The sequence below is a fragment of the Heloderma suspectum genome, chromosome 3 (genome assembly GCF_057233095.1).
Source record: "Heloderma suspectum isolate Gila_16-S chromosome 3, 16-S_ref, whole genome shotgun sequence".
Lineage (NCBI taxonomy): Eukaryota > Metazoa > Chordata > Lepidosauria > Squamata > Helodermatidae > Heloderma > Heloderma suspectum.
In genome coordinates, this window is record NC_139460.1 from 111141131 (window position 1) to 111163443 (window position 22313).

The following is a 22313-nucleotide window of genomic DNA, read 5'->3' on the forward strand; positions in this document are numbered from 1 at the left end:
TCCCTCCTCCTGCCACACCTCTTCAGTCATCCATTCTGCCACCTACTTTGGAAACTTTGTTCTGTGACTGTCCCTCAAAGCAGCAGAAGCAACACCACTGCCAGTCACCACTGTGCTGCAAAAGGGTGACTGAACATCCTCTGGCACAGCAGTCCTGTGAGAACGTGGACCCAAGCATCTCTCAAGGGAAAGAAGCTGAGCTTCCATCATTTTCACTGCAATTTCAGGGTGTTTGCAAGGCGGGCAGGGTAGGGGTAGGAGAGAAGTCAAGAGTGAGTTATGTGGGGTGGGGAAGAGAGAGACCACTGAAGAAGACCTATGTTTGAAATGCATTTGGTTATGGTTTGGTTTTGTATTGAATAATTAATACGATAGCCATACGTTTTAACTTGAAGATATAAAATTGTTATTTATTCAAACATGTCTATTTTCCATTTGTTTTTTCTACGTAATTTATTTGCATGCTATATTAGGTATAAGGTATTTACGTTTGAAGGTATACCTTTGTATTGCCCCAAACCTTAACAGCCCCGGGGCAATACAACCTTATTAGATATATTAGATAGAGCCAGTGTAGTGTAGTGGTGAGAGTGACGGACTGGGAGCCGGGAGATCCGGGTTCTAGTCCCCACTTGGCCATGGAAGCTCACTGGGTGACTTTGGGCCAGTTACAGACTCTCAGCCCAACCTACCTCACAGGGTTGTTGTTGTGAGGATACAACGGTGAGGAGGAGGATAATGTAAGCCGCCTTGAGTTCCTTGCGAGAGGGAGAAAGGCGGGGTATAAATGCAATAAATAAATAAATAAAATAAATTAGATATAAGGTAGTTACATTAGATGTTGAGTAACTCAGATATATTGTCGCCCTGCTTATTTAACTTATATGCAGAGTACATCGTGAGAAACGCCGGGTTGGATGAATCACAGGTCGGAATTAAGATTGCCGGGAGAATTATCAACAACCTCAGATACGCAGATGATACCCCCCTAGTGGCAGAAAGCGAAGAGGATCTAAAGAGCCTCTTGTTGAGGGTGAAAGTGAAGAGTGCAAAAGCTGGTTTGAAACTCAACATTATAAAACTAAGATGGCATTTGGCCCCATCACTTCCTGGCATATAGAAGGGGAAGAAATGGAAGCAGAGACAGATTTTATTTTCTTGGGCTCCAAGATCACTGCAGACGGTGAATGGCCATGAAATTAAAAGACACTTGCTCCTTGGGAGGAAAGCGATGGCAAACCTAGACAGCATAGTAAGAAGCAGAGACATCACCTTGCCGACAAAGGTTTGTATAATCAAAGCTATGGTTTTCCGAGTAGTAATGTATGGCTGTGAGAGCTGGACTATAAGGAAGGCTGAGCGCCGAAGAATTGATGCATTCGAATTGTGGTGCTGGAGAAGACTCTTACGAGTCCCCTGGATTGCAAGGAGGTCAAATCAGTCAATCAAAAAGGAAATCAACCATGAGTGCTCATTGGAAGGACAGATACTGAAGCTGAAGCTCAAATATTTTGGCCACCTAATGCAAAGAGAAAACTCACTGGAAAAGACCCTGATGCTGGGAAAGATTGAAGGCAAAAGGAGAAGGGGACAGCAGAGGATGAGATGGCTAGACAGCATCACCGATGCAACGAATATGGACTTGAGCACGCTCCGGGAGAGAGCGGAGGACAGGAAGGCCTGGCGTGCTATGGTCCATGGGGTCACGAAGAGTCGGACACGACTGAACAACAACAATTCAGATTTTATAGCTTGCACAAGGCTTGTATATTCTTCCTTCCAGAAATTTTTACTTCAAGTTAAAATGCAACCAATTCAATTAAGAGACATGGTATTTGTATTTCTGTGTGCACTTCTCACTTAATTGCAATTTACATTAATATCTCAGGCTTTAAAAAAACAAACTTGTCACTCCTGTAATTTAGGCTATTCTATGCACACTTACTTGAGAGGAACCCCCACTGAACACTGTGGGGTTACTTCTAAGTAACATACATAGGATTCTGCTATTTGTTCCATAATCAACTTAGGGCACAATCCAATTGGTTACACCTTCGCTACTCGGAGGCTTCCGAGATTTCTATGCCCTGCTGAAGCTGGCAGGGCAAGAGGAGCAATGGAGGCGATCGTTGCCTCCTGCCCTCCATTCTTTCCCTTTTCGCTAGATGGGGTTTTCAGCCCATATAACAAGGGCACTTTGGAGGTGGAGGGAAAAAGACTAGAGGAGGCTCAGGATAATTCCGGGCTCTCCTCCCCTCCCTACCCACCAAAACATCCCCCTTTCCCCCTCTCCAAGGTTGAGTTTCTGACCTCAGAGAGGCAGCCAGCACAGTTCTCTCCATGCCGGCCAAGAGGGAGAGGGGGAAGGGGTCAGATCTCCAACACCTCCTTCCAAGGTTAGAGCACTGCCTCCAACCTCAGAAGGAATCTGAACTATCCTATGGTCCCTGGGATGCTCACCATCCTGAAATCATTTATGCTTAGGTCAAGTGTGGGATAACCAGCCTTGCATGGCTTTTTTACCAATGTGTTTCACATTTACAACACAAGAGAGTGTACTCAGGATCAAAGCATGACGAATCACTATTAAGTGACCCTCTTGATTAAGAACATAAGGAGAAAAAGATCCCTTGCTGGCTCAGATCAAAGTCCACCTAGTCTAGCATTCTTCACAAAAAATCCCAGCAACTAATAAGCACTGGGTGATTTTCCAGAAACTGGCCAGTTGTCCTCTGAAGAACCACAGTATACCTTAAGCCCACTCCTGGTTTAGGATGTATGTACATACATACACACACACACACATACAGACTGATTTTTAAAAATAACCCACAGGTTCTCAACAATATTTAAAACATTTTTATATTGTTCATCGTCTCACAATTCAGGGCAGTGTGCAACATAAAGGAAATACAACAGAACAAAACAAAACCCAAACAGCTGTTTAAACTTTAAAACTTGCTCAGTTAAATCACAGAAACTTCTTAAAATGTCTAGGCATATAAGAATGTTTTTGCCTGACACCTAAATGGTAGCAGGGTTGGTGCCATGTGAACCTCTTTGGGGAGGGCATTCCATAAGCGGGGCACTTCTGCCAACAAAGCACTCTCCCCTGTAAATGATCTTCTTACCTCTGATGGAAGAGGTACATGGAAGAAGATCTTGACAGATATCTTAAATGGGCGGGCTGATATGGGAGTAGGCACTTCCTAAGGTATTTGGGTTCCAAGCAGTTTAGGGCTTTAAAAAGGTAAGAACCAGTACCTTGAACTGGGTCTGGAAGTGAATAGGCAGTCAATGAAGCTCTTTTAAAAGTGTGATATGGATGAACCAAGCCACCCCAATCAATATTCTGGCAGCTTCTAAACTATCTTCAAGGGCAGCCCACATATAATGCATTTGCAGTAATCCAACCAAGAGGTTAACGTAAGATGGATCGCTGTGGCCAGACTATCTCTTTCCAGACAAAGCTGCAAATGGCAAAGTAGTATGATTCCAACCAACAAGGGATCATAGAGTGACTATGATAGCATGACAGTGCCATATAACCAAATTTGGCTACATGACAAAGTTATTGAGGACAAAAGAAACTACTCCTTTCCCTCAAGTTTGAATTGATATGACAAGGAGTGAATATCACCATTGCCAAGGCAACCACACTGCTCTGGCCACACAGACATTCCACATCTTGTCACACTGACCATGTTCACGTGTAAAGACAATCCATGACTTAATTAATTAAGCCATGGGTCGTTGCATCAAGGATTGTGGTTATGTCCGAATTTGGGACTGCAGGTTATTAATCATGAATAACAGTCAAAGAGTTATTCTTTGACTGTTGTCAACATGGCTTGTCGTCAGCTGTGGGTTGTTCAAGCCATGGGCTGTAGTTACATCCAACCCAGAATTGTGAGTTGTGGTGGGTTGTTTCATCAGACTATAGAGGTGGCTCTTTGGTGTCGTAAAGACTCTTGGGATACGGGCTGGGAGCCAGTGAGGGGGTGAAACAACCCATGATGTGCTCGATTGTCTGGCAGCTGTACTGTGGGTTAAGTCAACAACCCATAGCTTAATCAAGCCATGGGTTGTCATTATGTGCAAACCAACTTCAAGGATACATTCCCTGACTCCAATCCATCAATATTTTTAGCCCCTTTGGGTCTCCTGAAAAATTGCCAACGGGTGTGGGATTTCAAGGAGCGTGACAATGTTCATGAAACCCCATCTTGCAGTTTGGCCCATCATTACTTAACATGAGTTCAGAAAGTTACTAGTATGTTTGGGGGAAAAAATCAGCCTTAATAAGTTTTTAGTAATTTTATATATTTGTAAACTATATTACATTGATGGCACTATAATAATGTTCATTATTATAACAAGTTCAAAAAGGCTAGAGTCATATTCTGATTTCTTGTGGATGTATAACCATTTGCCTCATAATGCACATCCACGTTTTTATCGCATTACAAAACATTAAAGGGCTTCAAATATTTCCATATTCAGATATCTGTACTTTGGTAATTTCATATTTTATATTTATCTCCTCTAAAGACATATTCATTAAAGGATACATTATCACAAACAAACCCATCTGCTGTGGTACCACTGCTCTCCGCATTCATTACAAATTACATAAGTCATCATTTGCTCATCTGGATTTGTATCTCGTACCCAACCAGGAAGGAAAAGAGCTCCTCTGGCAATCGCAGTAACAGTGCAATCAAATTTTTCACAGCGCCTACATTTTATTTTATTTGTATGTGTACCACTGATACCTTGGGGAAGTTGATGTTCCAGAACAGATGTTTCCGTATATGAAGCCCTGAGCTGCTTCAGCTCATCATGTGCCATTTCAAGCACAGACATATTGGCAAATGTCTTCGGACTAAGAACCCCTATAGACAGGTTATGTTTTAAGTGAGAATTTTTAGGATTCTTCAAGTTAGAAACTTTGCTTCGGATGCAATTCTTGTATTTTCTATCAATTTTAGCATGAAGTGCAAAAATGCATTGTTCAATTTCTCTAGCTATTTTGCGATGGTTTTCACTTTCTTCATTACTTGTTGATGAGTCTATCAAAGCTTCATAAAGAAGTTCTGAGCATTTATTCCTCACAACTGCAGGGTGATCCTGGTATGGGCTGGTTTCACTAACAGAACTAGAATGCCCCAGAACTGCTGGTTTAATTGCATTATCTTTTTGCACATTGCTTCCGGTATCTTTTAAACAGTTTTCCGATGGCAGGCAACTGTTGGAACTGGCAGGATCTAATTGTTCATGCTGATTCAATTTTTCAGAAGAGGTTATATCTTCTAAGACTATCTGAAGGTGATCAGAATCCTCTTTTGCCTTATGAGACAATACTGGTTTAACATGTACTGATTGACTGAAATTATTCTTATAAAGTGTTTTCCACTTTGACAGTAAATGCTTTGCCTTATTCTTCAGAAGCACAGAAGGGCAGTTCTTCAAGATTCTGAACACAGCTTTGGCAATATCAGTGTCCTGGAGATAGTCTATAGTCATAGAAACCGTTTCAAGATATGCAAGATGACTTCCAATATCTTGGTAATTTTTTTCAGACAGCAGATTCTCTATACAATCAGCTCTAGTCATGATAACCTTTTTGTTGGACATTTCAGAACCTAAAATGAAAGTAGCAGAGTCATTTTTTCTACAACCACTATACAGCTTTGTACTGAAGGCAGTGGTATAAGAGATCCAGTTCAGATAAGTCAACAAATGACACAGAGGTTTTTTCTATAGTATTCTATAAAATATTCAATCTACGTATTGAATACAAAGCAGATATGACAGTCATTACAAAGTTTGCATATGTGTTAAAGGTTAACACATTGGAGACCCTTCTTAGGGCAAAAGGCAAGGTATAAATCTTTTAAATACAGGAAATAAATAAGGTTGTATTCCTATGCCCCCATACTAGGGAGTAAGCCCATTGAATTTACCGGGACTTATATATAGGATTGGGCTGCACATTATGTAATTGTAGAGTGTATAATTGCACCCTGTGATATTTTTTAAGGACAGGATGCTCTTGTAGCTTTTTCAGCCCAGTTGCAAAATGGCTTGTGCTAAACTATAGATTCTGTGTGCCAGGCACAAAATTGCAACCAAGAGTAAGACTCATCTCGCAGGAGTCATTCAGCTTACAGGAATAGGAAAGAAGGTGGAACAATGGGCTTTGTTTGGCATCATAGGCGATAGCAAAGGTGTGTGTGGGGGTCACTGATTCTGTGTATGCTGAATCCTACATATACAAATAAGGAATTCTACAGTTCTTAAACCTTAACAGATAGTTATTAGAGGCCACAGTTTAAAGAATTTTGAACTTCACCGATCTGTATGTAGCAAACTGAACTATCATGAAGGTTTTTACCAAAGTAATAACAGCCTGTCCTCTGAAAAATCCCTAGAACGAAAACCAATTGCTCCATAACACTTTGAGAACATAGCGCTTCTTCAGTCCTGTCACATTCCGAACTTTTGAAAGGATATAGGTCAGCCTTCCCCAACCTGACTGGAGTATGTCGGAAGTCGTAGTCCAACACATCTGGAGGGCACCAGCTTGGGTTAGGCTGACCTATAGATTCTTTGCTTGTCCCATATGCACAAAGCAAGACAATTGGTGCCACATATAGAATACAGGCTGGGTGTGTGCATGCATATCCCAATATGAATCAGAGCCCAGCCTCAGAATCCACACTGTCAACACTCAGCTGTGCTGCATGTGAAATAACAAAGAGAGTGGCTTTGAGTGCAGAGTGCCTTTCCTCATGCAGGTAATATAAGGGTACAATCCTATGCTGGCAGGGGCACGCTGGGAGTTGTAGGGCTTTTTTTGTGTCTAAGCATGCATGGTAAGTATCCATAACCATCGCCCCCACCACACACACAGGGGAAAGGGCTTCCACGTCAGAGAGGGCGTGCCTGTGAGGCCTTGAATCCCGACACAGAGGGTTTTCTGACTAGAGTATACACTTTGGGGGGGGGGGATAGAAACAGGGCTCCTGAGCTTTTAAACATCTGCAAAGACGGCAGAATTCCAGCAGGTGCCACCTCCGCCCTCACTGCCTCTCCATGCTCGGGAAAGCTCCTGCTACTACAGCAGCAGTTAAAACTTGAAACTCTGAACAGCTCCTTTGGCGACGCCATATCAGCCTTTCATGGGGAAGGAAGGAAAGAAGGAAGAGGAGGGCGACCGTGGCATTTTGGGGCTTCATTCCTCTGGGGCAAGGAAACGAGGCGCGGAGCTACCTCAAGCTGAAGCAGGGCACCCACCCAGCTCTCGCACCACAGCTCCTTCGCTTTCACCCACTTGAAGGGAAGCGCGCCCGCCCCGCCTCACCTGTGCCGAGCAGCGCCACCGAAGCGGCCTTTCGTTTTGCCTGCCACTCACCCTCCCTCCGCCCGCCCGCCCGCGGCCCCGCCCTTCCCGTGCGCGCGCTCCCGTCCTTGACACTGGCCCGCTGTGGACGAGCGGCCCAGAGTCCAAGACGGGAGCGCGCGCGCGCATCGTGCGTGGCACCGGCGGTTCCTTTGCAGGCTCGGGCTGCGAGCGGTTGTTGGGCTGCTAGTGCACCCTTATTGACACAGCGCGAAGCAATCCTGTGTATGTCTACTCAGAAGTAAGCCTCGGTGACTTCCCGCGACACTGGTTATAAGCGTGCAGTGTTAGAGGACCAAAGTGATCAGCGTCTCTTCGTAACGAATGGTGGTTTCTCGCTCTCTCTCTCTCCATGCTGGATGGGGAGACCCTAGGAGTTGTAGTTAGAGATGTGAGAGGGTTTCGCGCGCTCTCTCTCTTTCTCTTTCCTATTGTTTTAAGTTTTTAAATAAATAAATAAATAAAATTGTGCCCTACCTTTTGGTCACCAAAAGGGCCCTCAATGCAGCTGCCAGGTTAAAAACATATCATACACCAAAACAAATTAGCAGTGCAATCCTATGGATGTCTACTCAGAAGTAAGCCCTATTGTTTGGGGCTGCAACCCGTTACATGGTTATCTGGGAGTAGTCCTATCGAATTCAGGAGGGCCTATTTCTGAGTAAACATGCATAGGATTGTGGAATGGGCAGATACGGCCCCTTTATTTAAAAGAACCATGCCAAAGGCTATGGCGTGTGTTAGAGACACCTGAGAACAATATTTTAGGGGAGAAATCATTCAAACAATTATTTTATTTATTTATTGCATTTATACCCCGCCTTTTTTCCTCTTGCAAGGAACCCAAGGCGGCTTACATTATCCTCCTCCTCTCCATTTTATCCTCACAACAACAACCCTGTGAGGTGGGTTGGGCTGAGAGTGTGTGACTGGCCCAAAGTCACCCAGTGAGCTTCCATGGCCAAGTGGGGACTAGAACCTGGATCTCCCAGCTCCTAGTCCAACACTCTTGCCACTACACCACACTGGCTCTCAACCCTTATAATCCCTTTAATGCCCAGAACACATCCAGAACAGAATGGGCCAAAACAACCACTTTGAAATGAGCCAACTCAACCAAATTCACCAGTAAGACATAACTATATGAGACTGATGCAACAACCCACAAAATGTCCACAGAACCAACATATGGTTAACCCGTTTCAGGCAATAGTCCTCATTCTCAAAAAACAGCCCAGAACAGGAACTTCCAAGTGACCCAAGTTAACCAAATTCACCAGTCAGATATAACTACATGGGAGGGATGCAGTAAGCCACAAAATTTCCACAGAAACCACATTTGGAAACCCTTTCCAGGCAATAGTCCATATTCTGGAAGATGGCCTAGAATTGCAACTTCCAAGTGAACCAAATTCACCAGTCACACATACTGACATCGGATGGATGCAATAAACCACAAAATGTCCACAGAAACTACTTTCAGATAGCTGTTCCAGGCAATAGTCCATATTCTGGAAAATGGTCTGGAACGCCAGCTTCCAAGTGAACCAAACCACCCAGCTCACCAGTCACACTTGATTATACGGGGATGATGTAATAAGCGATAAAACCTCCACAAAACCATGCTCTTGTGCCTGTTTCAGACAACAGTCCATATGTTATAATATGGCCTGGAATGGGAACTTCCAAGTGAGCCAAATCAGTCAGAATCTCCTATCACACATATCTACATGGGATGGATACAATAAGCCACAAATCTTCCACAGAAACCATGTTCCAATATCCATTCCAAACAATAGTCCATATTCTGGAAAATGGCCCAGAAGGGCAACTTCAAAATAAGCAAAATCAACCAAATTCACCTGTCACCCATAGCAGGACGGGAGTGATGCAATGAGCCACAACAATGTTCCAATAACCAGACTTACAGTTTAGCTTTTTACTTTTGTGGGGGATTTGTGCAAATGTGCACTGGCACATCTGTGCATGCATGCAAGTGCATTAATGTGCATTTGTAAACAAATGAAATTATTGTAGAAAAGATTCAAGTCTGTCAATGAGTGGACAACAACAGCAAAAAGGATGCCTGACAATCCACGAAACACAGATGGAACAGATTTAAGAAAATTCATACATCCCCATGCATGCCTCCCATTTACATTGCCAAAAAGGGATGCAGTTGCAAGGTAAATTGCAGACATAAGGGAAAGGGTTAAGGCCCCCTACCCACCAGTCTAGGGTCCTGATCCATACGAGGTCCCATGAGCTTACTTTTGAATAAAGAAAAAAGAAAACCTAGCTACATATTTTCAGTAACATGAAGTTTGACCCTCAGATAATTTGGGAGGGGTGGGGATGGATTACACAGATGGGAGCAGAAATATCAGCATCTCACACTACCTTTCTGAAAGCAGAAATGCAGTACAAGGGCCCCAATCTTTGCTCTTACTTCCTGTGCGGTGGGGAAAGGACATGTAAGGATCATATCTCACACTATATTCATATGTTACACTGAACATGCATTCACACTCTATATACACCCATCTCAGCTCATGCAGCCACACTTTTCCTTGGTCAGCAAAGATACCTGGTCCTATATTGGTTTATAAAGTATGTACTGTTATTGCTAGAAGATGTCTTCCTCTCATTGTTTAACCCATCCTGCCAGCTACTGATATAACTAACAAACAGGCCTGGCTGAACTCACAGTCTAGAGTAAGCCTGAGCCTTACTCTAGCAATAGAGTAAGGCTCAGATGCTTCATAAGGCAATATAGGACCAGGACAACAAGAGGCATCTTTGCTGGTCTCAAACACTCCATCATCCTCATGTGGATTTGGGCCTGAAAGACCTAGAGAAATGTGGATGCACAGAGGGTAAGCTGTAAGCAAGCACAAATTGTTACATCGCACAACAGGCTCCTTCACACAGAGCTTTTATCCTGCGATTGAGATGGCTCCTTCATGGAAGTTTGCAGGCTCTTTACATGACGCCGTGATCATTTGAGGCATCTCTTGCACTAAATGCCCTTTGTTCCGTTTTTAAACAGATAGCGGATAATGAGCTATCAAATTACCCCATTGTGTTCCCTCCGTGAAAAGAGGAAAAGGGGCAAGAAGAGGAGCGAGATCAATGAAAGATAATGGAAGACTCAGATACGGGGAAGGGGGGGGGGAAGGAAGCGGGTGAAAAAGGAGTCGTTGTGATCCTGCATTTAAATGCAGGTTTTTAGGCCGGTGCAGAGCCGTCCTCAGTGCAGCGCAGCGTATGCATATTATTTTGAATCTCTGCTGCCCTCTGCTGACGTATTGTGCAAGATTCAGAACAGCTTGAGCAGGAGGTTCCTTTAGAATAACTCGAGTTTCAGGATGTTATTTAACATGCTGGAGGCTCTTGTTTCAGCTACAATTTGTACATCCACATGCATCACTGCATTGTATCGCTTTAAGAGATACCATAAAAAATGGTGTCAGATGTTCCTGAAGGGAAAATTAAAAATGCCTCAGAGGCTTGTGTGGCAAAGCTCATTTTGTCCACTTAACACACCTCACCACCTTGAGAGGGTTCCATCCTTAAAGGCGGCCTTAAAAAAATCATTTTTAAATTAAAAAAAAATACACATCTCAAATCCAGTTCAGATATTACATTACAAACAGGATTGCAGGTGAGCTGACCATCTTGATGTGCTCTAAACCTCCACTAATTGTGCAACAGGCAAAGTTCTGATATTGGAATCTCAGCTGGTGTTAGCTCCATGTGCCACAGAATTCATTTTGGGGACACAGATCATCTGGCAATGAGAAAGGGCCATGTCAGTTGTTATTCAAGCATTGTAGCCCTGGTGCAGGTTCAGCAGAGCAGGCTTTCTCTCAATGTATCCCATCATCAGTGCTAGCCCAACCGATGAGCAGAGTGAGGCAGCTGCCTCAGGCAGCAGACACTGGGGGGGGGGGCACCTTGCCATTCTCTTCCTCCACTTCCCTTCATATCTGGTCAAAACACAAGTGGCAAAATGCAAAATCAGTTCCTTCCCAGGCCCACCAATTCACTCCTCCTGCTGCCACAGGGCGATTTCAAGCTGCATGGCAGGTCTTTGTGAGAATAACTGTCTGGTTCTCAAGGTTCCCTCTTTGTCTCCTTTCCTCCTACCAGTTTTTAAAGTGTGCTTTAAATCATCATCATTATTGTTTTATTAGAATAATAATAATGCATTTTTTTAGCACATTTTAAATGCTCTCAGTACTTTCTCTACTGTATCATAGTCCTTACAACTCAATACATTTATCCCCTTACTGAACACTCCTAATCATCAGCTCTAATTTGTTTTTTAAAGCTTCTTCAAAGAAAAAGTAACTGCAATTATTGGTATATGTTGCAGCCAGACATGTATTGCCTTATGCAGAATAAGGGAACATAAGCTGAACCAGTATCAAAGAATGCATACCCTTTATCAGTGCTTTTTTTTTCTGGAGAAAAAGGTACTAGAACTCTTGGGTTATGCTTCCTCAAGAGTAGGCTGCAATTAAATTGTAATGAAGAGCATTAAAATAGTGGACAAACTCTCTCTCTCTCTCCCTCAAAAAGCACTGTCCTTTAATCTAAAAGGCATTTGCTTTTGCTGTTTGACTAAAAATGTCATACTCCATTATTGGGGATTGGGGGTTCAGCTGGATGATCTCTTGGCGTACTTTCCAACTTGGTGATCCCTGTTTCTAAGAGAGAGGGTGGGCCTGAAAACTCCCAGGCAGACACATCATCTGGCCAGGAACATTCTAATGTTAAGTAAACTAAAGGCGCAATCCTATGCTTGTTTAGATACACACACACAAAAGCCCTGCAACTCTCAATATACCCCAGGCCAGCCACTGACTGAGGTATGCTCAGAGTTGTAGGGCTTTTTAATGTCTAACCATGCATAGGATTTCACCCTAAGCTGATAATTTGCCCAGGACCCTTCCCTTTGTAAGGAAATTAATTTTAACAAACACTAAGGAAACAGCCAGAGAAGGGGGTATATCCTTTTTCCTTCTCCCTTCTCTGGGGACACTGTGATTGAGCTGTGCCTGGTAACAAGCAAGAAGCCTGTAGTACAGCCTTCCCCAAAGTGATGCTCTTGCCCTCTGGATGTGTTAGACCAGCCTTCCCCAACATAGTGCCCTCCAGATGTTTTGGACTTCAACTCTCATCAGCCTCAGCCAGCATGGCTAACAGTCAGGAATTCTGGGAGTTGTAGTCCAAAACACTGGGAGGGCACTAGGCTGGGGAAGGCTGTGTTAGACTACATCTCCCATACCCTCACACTCAGCACACCAATTGGCTGTGCTGGATGGGGATGATGGAAGTTGCAGTTCATCTGGAGGGCACCAGGTTGGGAAAGGTTGCTATAGTATCAGTCTGAGAAAAATGCAAGCTGAAGGTCAAAGAGCTAAGTGGAGCTCTGAACGATTTGGGGGTGTCGGGTGTTAAGCCCCACCTGTGCGCCACCTGCATATTTGTAAATAAATGCAAATACTATGAAATGCCAGTACACTTCCAGTAGTCTTCTTCCAAAAGAAACCAAGCCTGGGTAGCATTGTATCCCTGGAGTTCTCACTGCTTAGGGTGCGCATAACAATACTAATGCTTTAGTTGAAGCATTAGTACAATTTGCATGGTTTCCAGAAGAACCACAAGAGGACAGCATTTGGTCTGTTAAGCAACCAACCCTATATAGTATAGTATATACCCTAGTGCTGTGCCAAAAATTTCTCCCACTTTCTTTTCAACCATGCTCATTCAATTTGATGGAAAAGAAACTGCTTTTGAAAAGAAATTCAAAGGAGAAGAACATTTACAAGAAATTCTCGTGGTTTGGATTCAGGTTTCTTGTGCTTTTTTTTCTTGGCAAAAAAGCATGAGTGAGTGTCTAGTCTTTATTGTACAATCATCTGTCCAGAAACCTGTAGCGCCTCACTTCCCACACTTCAGTTAAAGCCCAGAGGAAGACATAATGAGGTAATTTTTCCCTTAGGGCTTTTTCCGCTCATAAACTGCAGGCAGCCTGAGAGGCTGCACAGCCATGGAGAGAGGTGTAATAGAAAGAAAACACACTCAGCACCCTTGGCCACCTTGCAATGATTGATTAGGTAAGCGCAAAAACACCACAGAAATAAATGAAAGGACACCCTGAGAATGAGGCAGAACAATGGAAGCCTCTTTCATGGGGGAAGAAAACTTTCAGGAAATTGGAGGACAAATTCTGGCACAGCAGTAGCTCCACCTCTTCCCTGGAGCTGGACACAACACTTCCCCCCCTCACCTTTGCATTGCGGTGGATGCAAAATGGGGGCCAGTCTGCCAACACAATTGATGATGTTGCCGCTTGCAGTGGCCCTTTCAGACACACCAACCCAAAACCTTTAGGAAAAAAGAAAGAAGCTGTGCTATAGCCCCTGTCAATGGTGAGCCACACCTGTGAGAAACTGGTGAGAATTTCTCCTCCCACTGGAGAAATTCAGTGAAAGATCCCCCACACACACACTTTCTCTACCCACAGAAAGGGTGGAGAATTCTGAGAGGTCATTTGTGCACGGCTCTAGTATATACTAATAGCAAACTCATTCTTCAAGTGTGAATCCTTATACAGTTTTTTAAAACATTTAAAAACCTACCTTATGTTTTATTATATTGTTGTATTTTATGATTTTACATTTTGTGAATTGTCCAGAGAATTTCAGCTGCTGTGCAGTATAGACATGTAATAAATTATGTGTATGTGTGTATATATAAATGTGTGTGTGTGTGTGTGTGTGTGTGTGCGCGTGTGTAAAGCCAAAACCACACCATTCAAGCACAAGATGGAGATATCCACAGGCTCCAGAAACCTTGGGATCTGCAGCACAGCAAAACAGATTGGGGAATGATAGGGGGGGAATTGGGCATGCTTAGTGCCCATTGGATGCTGATGGACTGTTGTGGGAGAGATGGAACCTGTGGGGGAAGGGGAATGTTAGGTTCTATCTTGAAAATGACTGATTGGCTGGAACCCTGAACAGGAGCACTCCACACTGTAGCACTTTTGTTGCAAGCCCCACTTGGGATGTCTCTATATTAAAGGAAAATCCTGGAGCCCCCTGGAGCATTTTCTTCCATCTCGATGGATTGCTGAGAATGGCTCATTAGATGAAAAACGTGACCAAACGTCCCTTCTCACCAGCCTGTATATCGTTCAATGAAAAACAGTGCCATCTAGTGGCCAAAACATTGTGGTGCACCCCATAGTATTTAAATACCTCATTTAAACTGCGTGTGTTTTTTTAACTACATTTTTTGCCAGGGATAGCACAGGTGGGCCCCTGGATGACGACGGCGTCACGTAACTGACCCGCAAACTGCCGTGGATGACCAGTCACAAGTGCGCTATAAATGCCTCATGTAAAGACAGCCTCATGATACAACTAAGGTAAATTGGAGGAGGGGCTTTAAATACACATGAAATTACTTTTAAAAGCTGGTTGTGATTACATCAATGTGCATGAGACTGTTCTTTCCACTAGGTCGGGAAACTCAGCCAGGTTTATTGTATTGGACTAACTGAGACACTGTGCAGTTGCTACTCGATTTGAGTATATGAATCTGCGGCAAAGATATGATAGGCTTCACCACACGAGACTAAAATCCCACATCCTTACCAGGGCTTTTGCTTCTGGATTCTTTGCAGGATTAAGATTGGCTCCTTTACGCAGGCTGACATGTTTCTTGGCAAGTTCTATATGTTTCATTTTACAGCCACTAGATGGCGCTGCTGTTATAGTGCCATTACTGAAGTACATCCAGCAAGTAAAGCATTTCAGCACTTCCTAGAGAAAAATTGGACTTTCCCCGTGCTTTACAAAGGTGGGATGAAGGTCATAAACCGTGGGAGGGGCCCTGAAGGTTGACTATGTCATGTAAAGGATACACAAATGTCTGTGAGTAACCAATCTTGATCTCATAATATAAGCCCTGTATGGAGAAGCCCTATGGCTCTATTCACTACATTTTGGAAATGAATAATAAATCAAATAAGAATTATTTTGTTGCTGTTTACAAGAGGTAGAGTATCATAGTTTCTGTCCAACTTGTTGATGTTCACCCATACTATATGGCTAACTTGATGAGAACCAGCATGGTGTAGAGTTAACATTATTTTATTTACAGCAAGGCACATCCAGACAGATTCTGGAGCGGTGAACAATACAGATAGGATAAAAGAATAAAAACACCTTGTTAAAATAATACCTATTTTTTAAAAAGAAACAAATGTTGGACTTTGGCCAGGGACATAAGGTTGAAATCTTCATTCAGCCATGAAGCTTAATGGTGACGGTTCCTCCTTGCAGGGTGACCTGGTATGAGATTATTGTGCCTTGAAACCCATTTTTTTTTTCTCCTCCTTAAATTAAGCCTTGGCAAAAGGAATTCTGGCATCTCTCCTACAATTACATGCCAAAGCCAGAAACAAAATCCAACCTGCCAGTTGTATGCCATTAAGAATACACTATTATACTGATGTGTAATACTCAAATGAATTGTATGGAAACCCATTGACTTGGGTTGCACATGGTTTATTTAACCCATGGTTTGTTGCCCTACCCAGGGTTTGTCTGACTGGGACAAACCACAGTTTGTTTTCTCAATCCCTGGGTTGTTCGTTTCACTTCTCCTTTGCCCTCACCCTCCCTGTATTCAAAATGCCTTTGTGGTGCTGTAGCACTGGGATGTAGAGCGGCTGGTTTTTATTTTATTTTTTTACCACTCTTGCCTGCCACCTCTGTAGCCTGGCAAAACAACCCATGAACAACCCATAGTTCTGGGTTCACACATAATAGCAACCCATGGTTTAAACAACCCAGAATTCACAACCCAACAACAAACCATGGATTATCTTTCTGGGTTGTTCTGGTTAACAAACCATGGTTTGATAGCGCGGCTGAGTTTGCAAATCACAACAATCCAGGATTGTTCACATGTAAGGATAGCAAATTGTAGGTTAATTAACCCAAGTTTTGCCACCATTACATGAGAACTGGGTAAATGTCCGATTTCCTGAATTGTGTGTGCTGTGTTCCCATTTACAGTTGTAAGGGTTGGAAGCAGTCATCCATTACTAGCTGAACTGGATGCATCTGACTGATCTACCTGATTATTGAACTTCCAGCTCTGAAATGCTATCCTAATATGCTTGAAAATGGAACGTCAGTAGTTTATAATGACATTTTCCTTTCGTAAAAAAGCTAGGATTTTATTTGACTTGCATAATTTATTTTCCCAAAGGTGAAATATACTGCCCAGAAACTGTATCTTCCTCAAAGAATCCTATGAAGCAGAAAATAATTAATCTTGGACTTCTAAATTGATTGAAAACATTGGACTGCAGAGCTACTCATTCATATAAATGATTGAGAATCAGTTGGATCAGAGTGGAAATGTAGACGCCAATAGCAGCTAGAAAAGAAAAATGGGGTAGGAAGTATTGGGGCAACAGGGCAGGGATTGTTGCACAGATTTCCTCTCCCAATTAATTTTAAAGGTCTCAATATCAAAACATCCCTGGAGTTATGTAGTCTCTCAATGGGCCAATATTTGCATCCCTTAATCCTTCCTTTGAATAAGACAGAGAGGATACAGTTTCTTGGCAGAATCATCTGTTTTCCAAATCAAGCAGACACTAGCCAGATGAAACATCTGTTCATCTCAGTCAAGAGGAAAATAAATCACTAAGAGGACAGTACAGTGATTTCTTGCAATCATCTCAGATTCTCTCATGAGTCTCAAGCCCCCTTTGCTTGCAGTATTGTGGTGGATATGCTAGTCTTAACCATAGTGTAGTTGTGCCCACACAGAGCTCAATCCACAGAAGCAGAAGCAGGCATCTGCTGATGTGGGTAGTGAGGCTGCAACACAGTGGGGCCTCATCCTATTAATCACCCAAGGTTAGGCCTTCATTACCTGCTTTGCTGGGTGTCAGCCAAGACAGGCCAATAAAAATAAAAGATCCCATCTGGGACAGAGCGGGAAGCAAGAAACAGAAAAGGGACCCTGGACAAAAGAAATGCATTGTTGGTTGGAGTTTCTATAGTTCCCTCACTTCAGATGCCTCCTTTAAGGCAGTGATAAGAGGTGGGCAGTTGTCAAGTTGCCACATGCCCCAGATGACCATCAAGATGGCAGGAGCGGCTGCCGAGTCCTGGAATGTTGATGACTGGCTACAACAGACAAAATAAGCTTGAAATGAAATTTTAGATTTCCTTCCCCCTTTTCCAAAATGTAAAAGGCTTGGATCTAATGGAGCAGAAGGAAATTGCTACCAGTGCTGTTCTACAAATGCTTGTGCAAGAGGTTTGTTGTTGTTCAGTCGTGTCCGACTCTTCGTGACCCCATGGACCATAGCATGCCAGGCCTTCCTGTCCTGCGCTCTCTCCCGGAGTGTGCTCAAGTTCATATTCATTGCATCGGTGATGCTATCTAGCCATCTCATCCTCTGCCGTCCCCTTCTCCTTTTGCCTTCAGTCTTTCCCAGCATCAGGGTCTTTTCCAGAGAGTTTTCTCTTCGCATTAGGTGGCCAAAATATTTGTGCTTCAGCTTCAGTATGTGTCCTTCCAATGAGCACTCAGGGTTGATTTCCTTTAGTATGGACTGATTTGACCTCCTTGCAGTCCAGGGGACTCGTAAGAGTCTTCTCCAGCACCGCAGTTCGAAAGCATCAATTCATCGGCAGTGCAAGAGGTAGGTTTTGCTATAACACTTAGGAACAATACCCATTCTCATGCTTCTGGGAGAGTTTGCACAAGCAGGACATCTTTGGATTCAATTTCCTTGTGCAACCCACTTCTATGATTGGAAGATGCCTTCTACATGCAGAAGGTAACCTTTGGGTAGTATCCAATTGGGCACTGGTCCCCCGCTGATTCCATTCCATAAGCAAGACCCACCACTTCCTCAACAGAGATTTAATGCTTCCTATAAGAAGCCCTGAAATGAGCAACAACACTTGTTTCTGGATTGGGGCAGGTCAGCGGAGCTTGCATAGGGGAGCTCCACTGACCTGGCCCGATCCAGAAACGAGTGTTTCCACTAGTCTTGGGGCTTCCTATAGGAAGTGTTAAATCTCCATTGTGCAAGCAGTGGGCCCCACTTGTGCAACAGAATTGGTGGGAGGGACTGCTTGAGCAAGAGCTCCATTGGAAGGACTTCTTCACACAGCGCATGTTAAACTACAGAATTTGCTGCCACAGGAAGTAGTGATGGCCACCAGTTTGGATGGCTTTAAAAGGGGGTTAGACAAATTCCTAGAGGAAAAGGCTATCAATGACCACTAGTCTTGATGGCTATGTGCTACCTCCAGTACCAGAGAGAGTGAGCCTATGTACACCAGTTGCTGGGGAACATGAGTGGGAGGGTGCTGTTGCGCTCATGCCCTGCTTGTGGGTTCCTGGTCGCCAGCTGGTTGGCCACTGTGTGAACAGAATGCTGGACTAGATGGACCCATGGTCTGATCCAACATGGCTGTTCTCATGTTCTCATGGACACTTCCCTTTGGAACTAGCACATTAAAATGTTAATAAATCCATAGGTTATGTTAAACTAGATGAAAGGTACACATGACATCATCTACTGAGAACAAGATTTGACCTCCCTTCACTTCATGCTATACCTCAATTCCTTGACTTGCAGTATTAAATCTGAAGTCACAGACCAGAAGGCTGATCTTCCTCATACTTTACAATGCTTATCTGGTTTGGGTGGAGAGAACTCGTTAAGCATTGACAGCGATGCAGGAGTGACAATGATCACGACCCAGTTGGTTAGCAAAGCAAACCCTGGTTAAGAGGGAAGCCAGGTTTAGGGCAGTACAAATATAAACCATAAGACTGTTAAGTATCATATGTGTAGGAAGGGAAGGTAGATGAGGTGAGTGGGGAGGCAGTTTATGATCCTGCGGCCCATTCCTGATCTTTTAAATGGCTAAGAGATTGAGAATGTTACCTCTGCACCAGGCCATTGTGACTGTTATTTGAAAAGCAGGCAGTAGATGGATTACCTCCATAGCAAACAGAGGGAAGGACACAATACTTTTTTAGTTTTATATACTAATCTCCAGTCCATTGCTCTAGAGAGGGAAAACGGTTGTGCAAATCCAACTTTTTTGTAACAATTGTTTTTATTTTATTTTAAAAGCTCCTGGCCTCTTCTGTAGAATATGAATATAATACTAATTAAAAGCAGACAAACATGCATAGATCACAGAGATACACAAAAGTAAAGGTTTTCTCAAGGACTGAATTTTTCAAGTTTATAATTAATACCTTGTCTAGTTCAGACATTAGAAAATGCTTTCCTTCTTTAAGTACATATCTGTCATCAGACTGAACATTTCACATCATTCAACACTAGTGTGATTTTCACTTTTGTTAACCAGTGATACTCATGGAAAAGAATGATACCAAAGGAAAACTGCAGTGCTTCTTCAAAAGAGCTTTGGGTGTCTTCATTTTAGAAGTCTCTTCAGTAAATTTATTATGGAGAAAAACTATTGACCTAATGACAAAGAAATACACAAGAGGAGAGAACCAGCATTGGGTTTCCCAGACACATACGTTACAGATATATTAGTCTACTTTCCAACACAAAGTGATGCACTCTGAAGCTCGGTGATGTCAGTGACCTTAAGCGTACTTAATTCCCTGTTGGACTGTGGCCTTCATTTCGTTATCCTGCCTCATCCATGTATATATGAAGTGGCATTTTCTATGGCTATATCTGGATTTACAAGGAAAACAGAGATGCAGGCTATTCAACGTATTTGTTTTGGGAAAGCATGGTGAATGGATACAAGAACTCAACAGTAAGTACTCAACAGATGCAATTACTCAAGCAGAAAGGTGGTTCCAGACTACTAATATTGGCTTCTGAGAGCCAGTTCACCATTTATATGGCACCATAGATACATTGGTGCTTGTGTAGTAAACGCATAAAGTGTGACAGGGAGATATTCATCAGGTGACTGGCTGTGAATCCCTGGCATGCCTGGGTGATAAATAATCTGAGTCTGGTTTAAGTTTCTGTTAATTTATAGCAGGGGTGAGCAACACATGGCCCCCCTCTAATGGCCTTGAGTGCAAGCCCCACCCTGCCAAAATTCAGCAACCATGGAAAAAATCCCAGCAGTTTGTCACCAAAATTTAGCAACGAACTGCTACAGAGACTCAAAAGTGCCAAATTTTGATTGTTTTCCCCATCCATTTTTTTTGTTGGCAGTGTGGTGACAGCAGCAGGAGTATGGCTCTTGAAGAGTCTGGTGGCTGGAAATTGGCTGCCAGACTGCTCAACCCGATTGTGGTTGTCCACGCCAATTTAAGTCTGCCTTTAGTTCTGTCTTTACTGATAGTTAATGTGTTCTGTCCCTTTAAATAAAAATAAACAGGCAGGACTTTGGGGAAATGGGGGAAGAGGCAGACTGCAGGGCCGTTGAATTGGAGATCTGTGATGGTTGTACTCTGCTAGGCCTCTGTTTAACTGTTGGAATGGTTCTGGAAAAATGAAAAGTTAATTTTTCGTCTTCCTGGACTGGAGTATACCACCTGTGCCATGGGTTTCCATGTGTTTGGGGACATGCATCTCTCTTTCACATTTTATATATTTATTGAAGCAGTCCCCAGGCATACACTGGTATATCCATAGTGCCGTGCCAAGTGTGATGGCCCTAAATGTCACCAGGCACGCATGACACATCCTTTTAAAGATATTGCCTCACTCCTGTAGGAGAACTTGGGGAATATAAAAGAACAATAGGGATTTTCTTTAATGGGAATTTTATGTAAAATAAAGCACATTTATTGCAGATGGGCTAGACATATATTTTCACATTATTTAAGACCCAGACACCAAATGATATAATACAGTAGAGCTACATATAAAACAAAGTTTCATATGTTTTTATACAAATGTGTTACCTAACACATGTTTTGGACCTGTTTCTTTTCCTGTCTGCACTGAAGTTCAAGATGTGATTTACAGATCTGCATTTCATCTAGGTCATGCTGGGCGATACAAAATTATGTATTAGTACAACAACTAATATTATAGCAAATAAAATAAGAAGCTCAGATATCCAATGTCAAGTGGTCTTCAGGACACAGACTAGAAAATAGTACAACAGTGTCCACTCCAATTTCTCCAGTTTTGCCTTTCCCACGTTCTGCCTCAAAGGTGACCTGATAAAATGGAGGGGGGAAATCATTAATAAAGCCAATTGTGAACAGGTACTAGATGCTCATAAGCTGGAAAATGCATTAGTCATGCTATCTGCACATTGTTATCAAAATGTCCAAAAAATTGTACTTAAATCCATTAAATACCCTGCCATCTCATAAAGTCCCCCTGAACTAGAATGATATAAATACTCCTCTAATTTAAGTACTAAGGTGGTTCAATGGAATCTTCTGTTATCACAGCTAGGACTAGGCGCATGTCCTTCTCCACCATTTCTGGACCATCATCCTCCAGTGAAGGTTTGGGGAAAATTTCTGCAGTCTTTGTGGGCTTCCCATGAAGGTCACAATGCTTTAGGGTGGGTAGCATACTTAACATTTTACAAGGTGGCCAGCTTGTCTTTCCATTTTTCCATTTTCTTTTTTAACATTAAAAGAAAGACAAACTGCTGCTATACTCAGCATGGGCAGAGGGGGAAGCCATATTTTTTCTCATATACGATGTCTCTGGAAACCAAACCACATAATAGGGTGACAATATTCCCAGGGCCACTCATAAGAGATTTTCAAAACCACTGGCAGCCGCTGTTGAGTGTAGCAGCTTGCTTTTCTTTAAAGTTAAAAAAGAAAAAGATGAAAAGACCACCCAGACACCTCATAACACTGTAAATACCCC

The 22313-nt window shown here is 42.9% G+C and overlaps 3 protein-coding genes across 8 annotated transcripts in view; all 3 read right to left on the bottom strand.

The window, feature by feature from the left end:
- RAB9A (RAB9A, member RAS oncogene family) overlaps nt 1-7426 on the bottom strand; it is a 29004-nt gene extending 21578 nt beyond the window's left edge. The window contains exon 1 of one of the 2 annotated variants that reach the window (XM_084844185.1): nt 7367-7426. The gene's annotated coding sequence lies outside the window, so the exon portion shown is untranslated. Of the gene's footprint in view, nt 1-4775; nt 4795-7366 lie in introns of those variants that run through there. The other variant, XM_084844184.1, reaches the window with a different exon arrangement.
- On the bottom strand, nt 2848-7426 carry TCEANC (transcription elongation factor A N-terminal and central domain containing). 2 transcript variants are annotated; one of them, XM_084844170.1, is made up of 2 exons: nt 7367-7426; nt 2848-5645 (listed from the first exon to the last, which is right to left on the bottom strand). In XM_084844170.1, exon 2 carries the CDS (start codon nt 5635-5637, stop codon nt 4576-4578), a length of 1062 nt encoding a protein of 353 aa, XP_084700296.1. In that variant the 5' UTR covers nt 5638-5645; nt 7367-7426; the 3' UTR covers nt 2848-4575. The 2 variants fall into 2 exon arrangements, with proteins under 2 accessions (XP_084700296.1, XP_084700297.1); XM_084844171.1 differs by having other exon boundaries at nt 7276-7426.
- Nucleotides 7427-19574: 12148 nt separating this feature from the next.
- Nucleotides 19575-22313, bottom strand: part of EGFL6 (EGF like domain multiple 6) — a 62827-nt gene continuing 60088 nt past the window's right edge. For all 4 annotated transcript variants that reach the window (XM_084841754.1, XM_084841755.1, XM_084841756.1 and 1 more), the window contains one exon: nt 19575-21640. In XM_084841754.1, the coding sequence (XP_084697880.1) occupies nt 21530-21640 (111 nt within the window). In that variant the 3' untranslated portion in view covers nt 19575-21529. The remainder of the gene's footprint in view (nt 21641-22313) is intronic.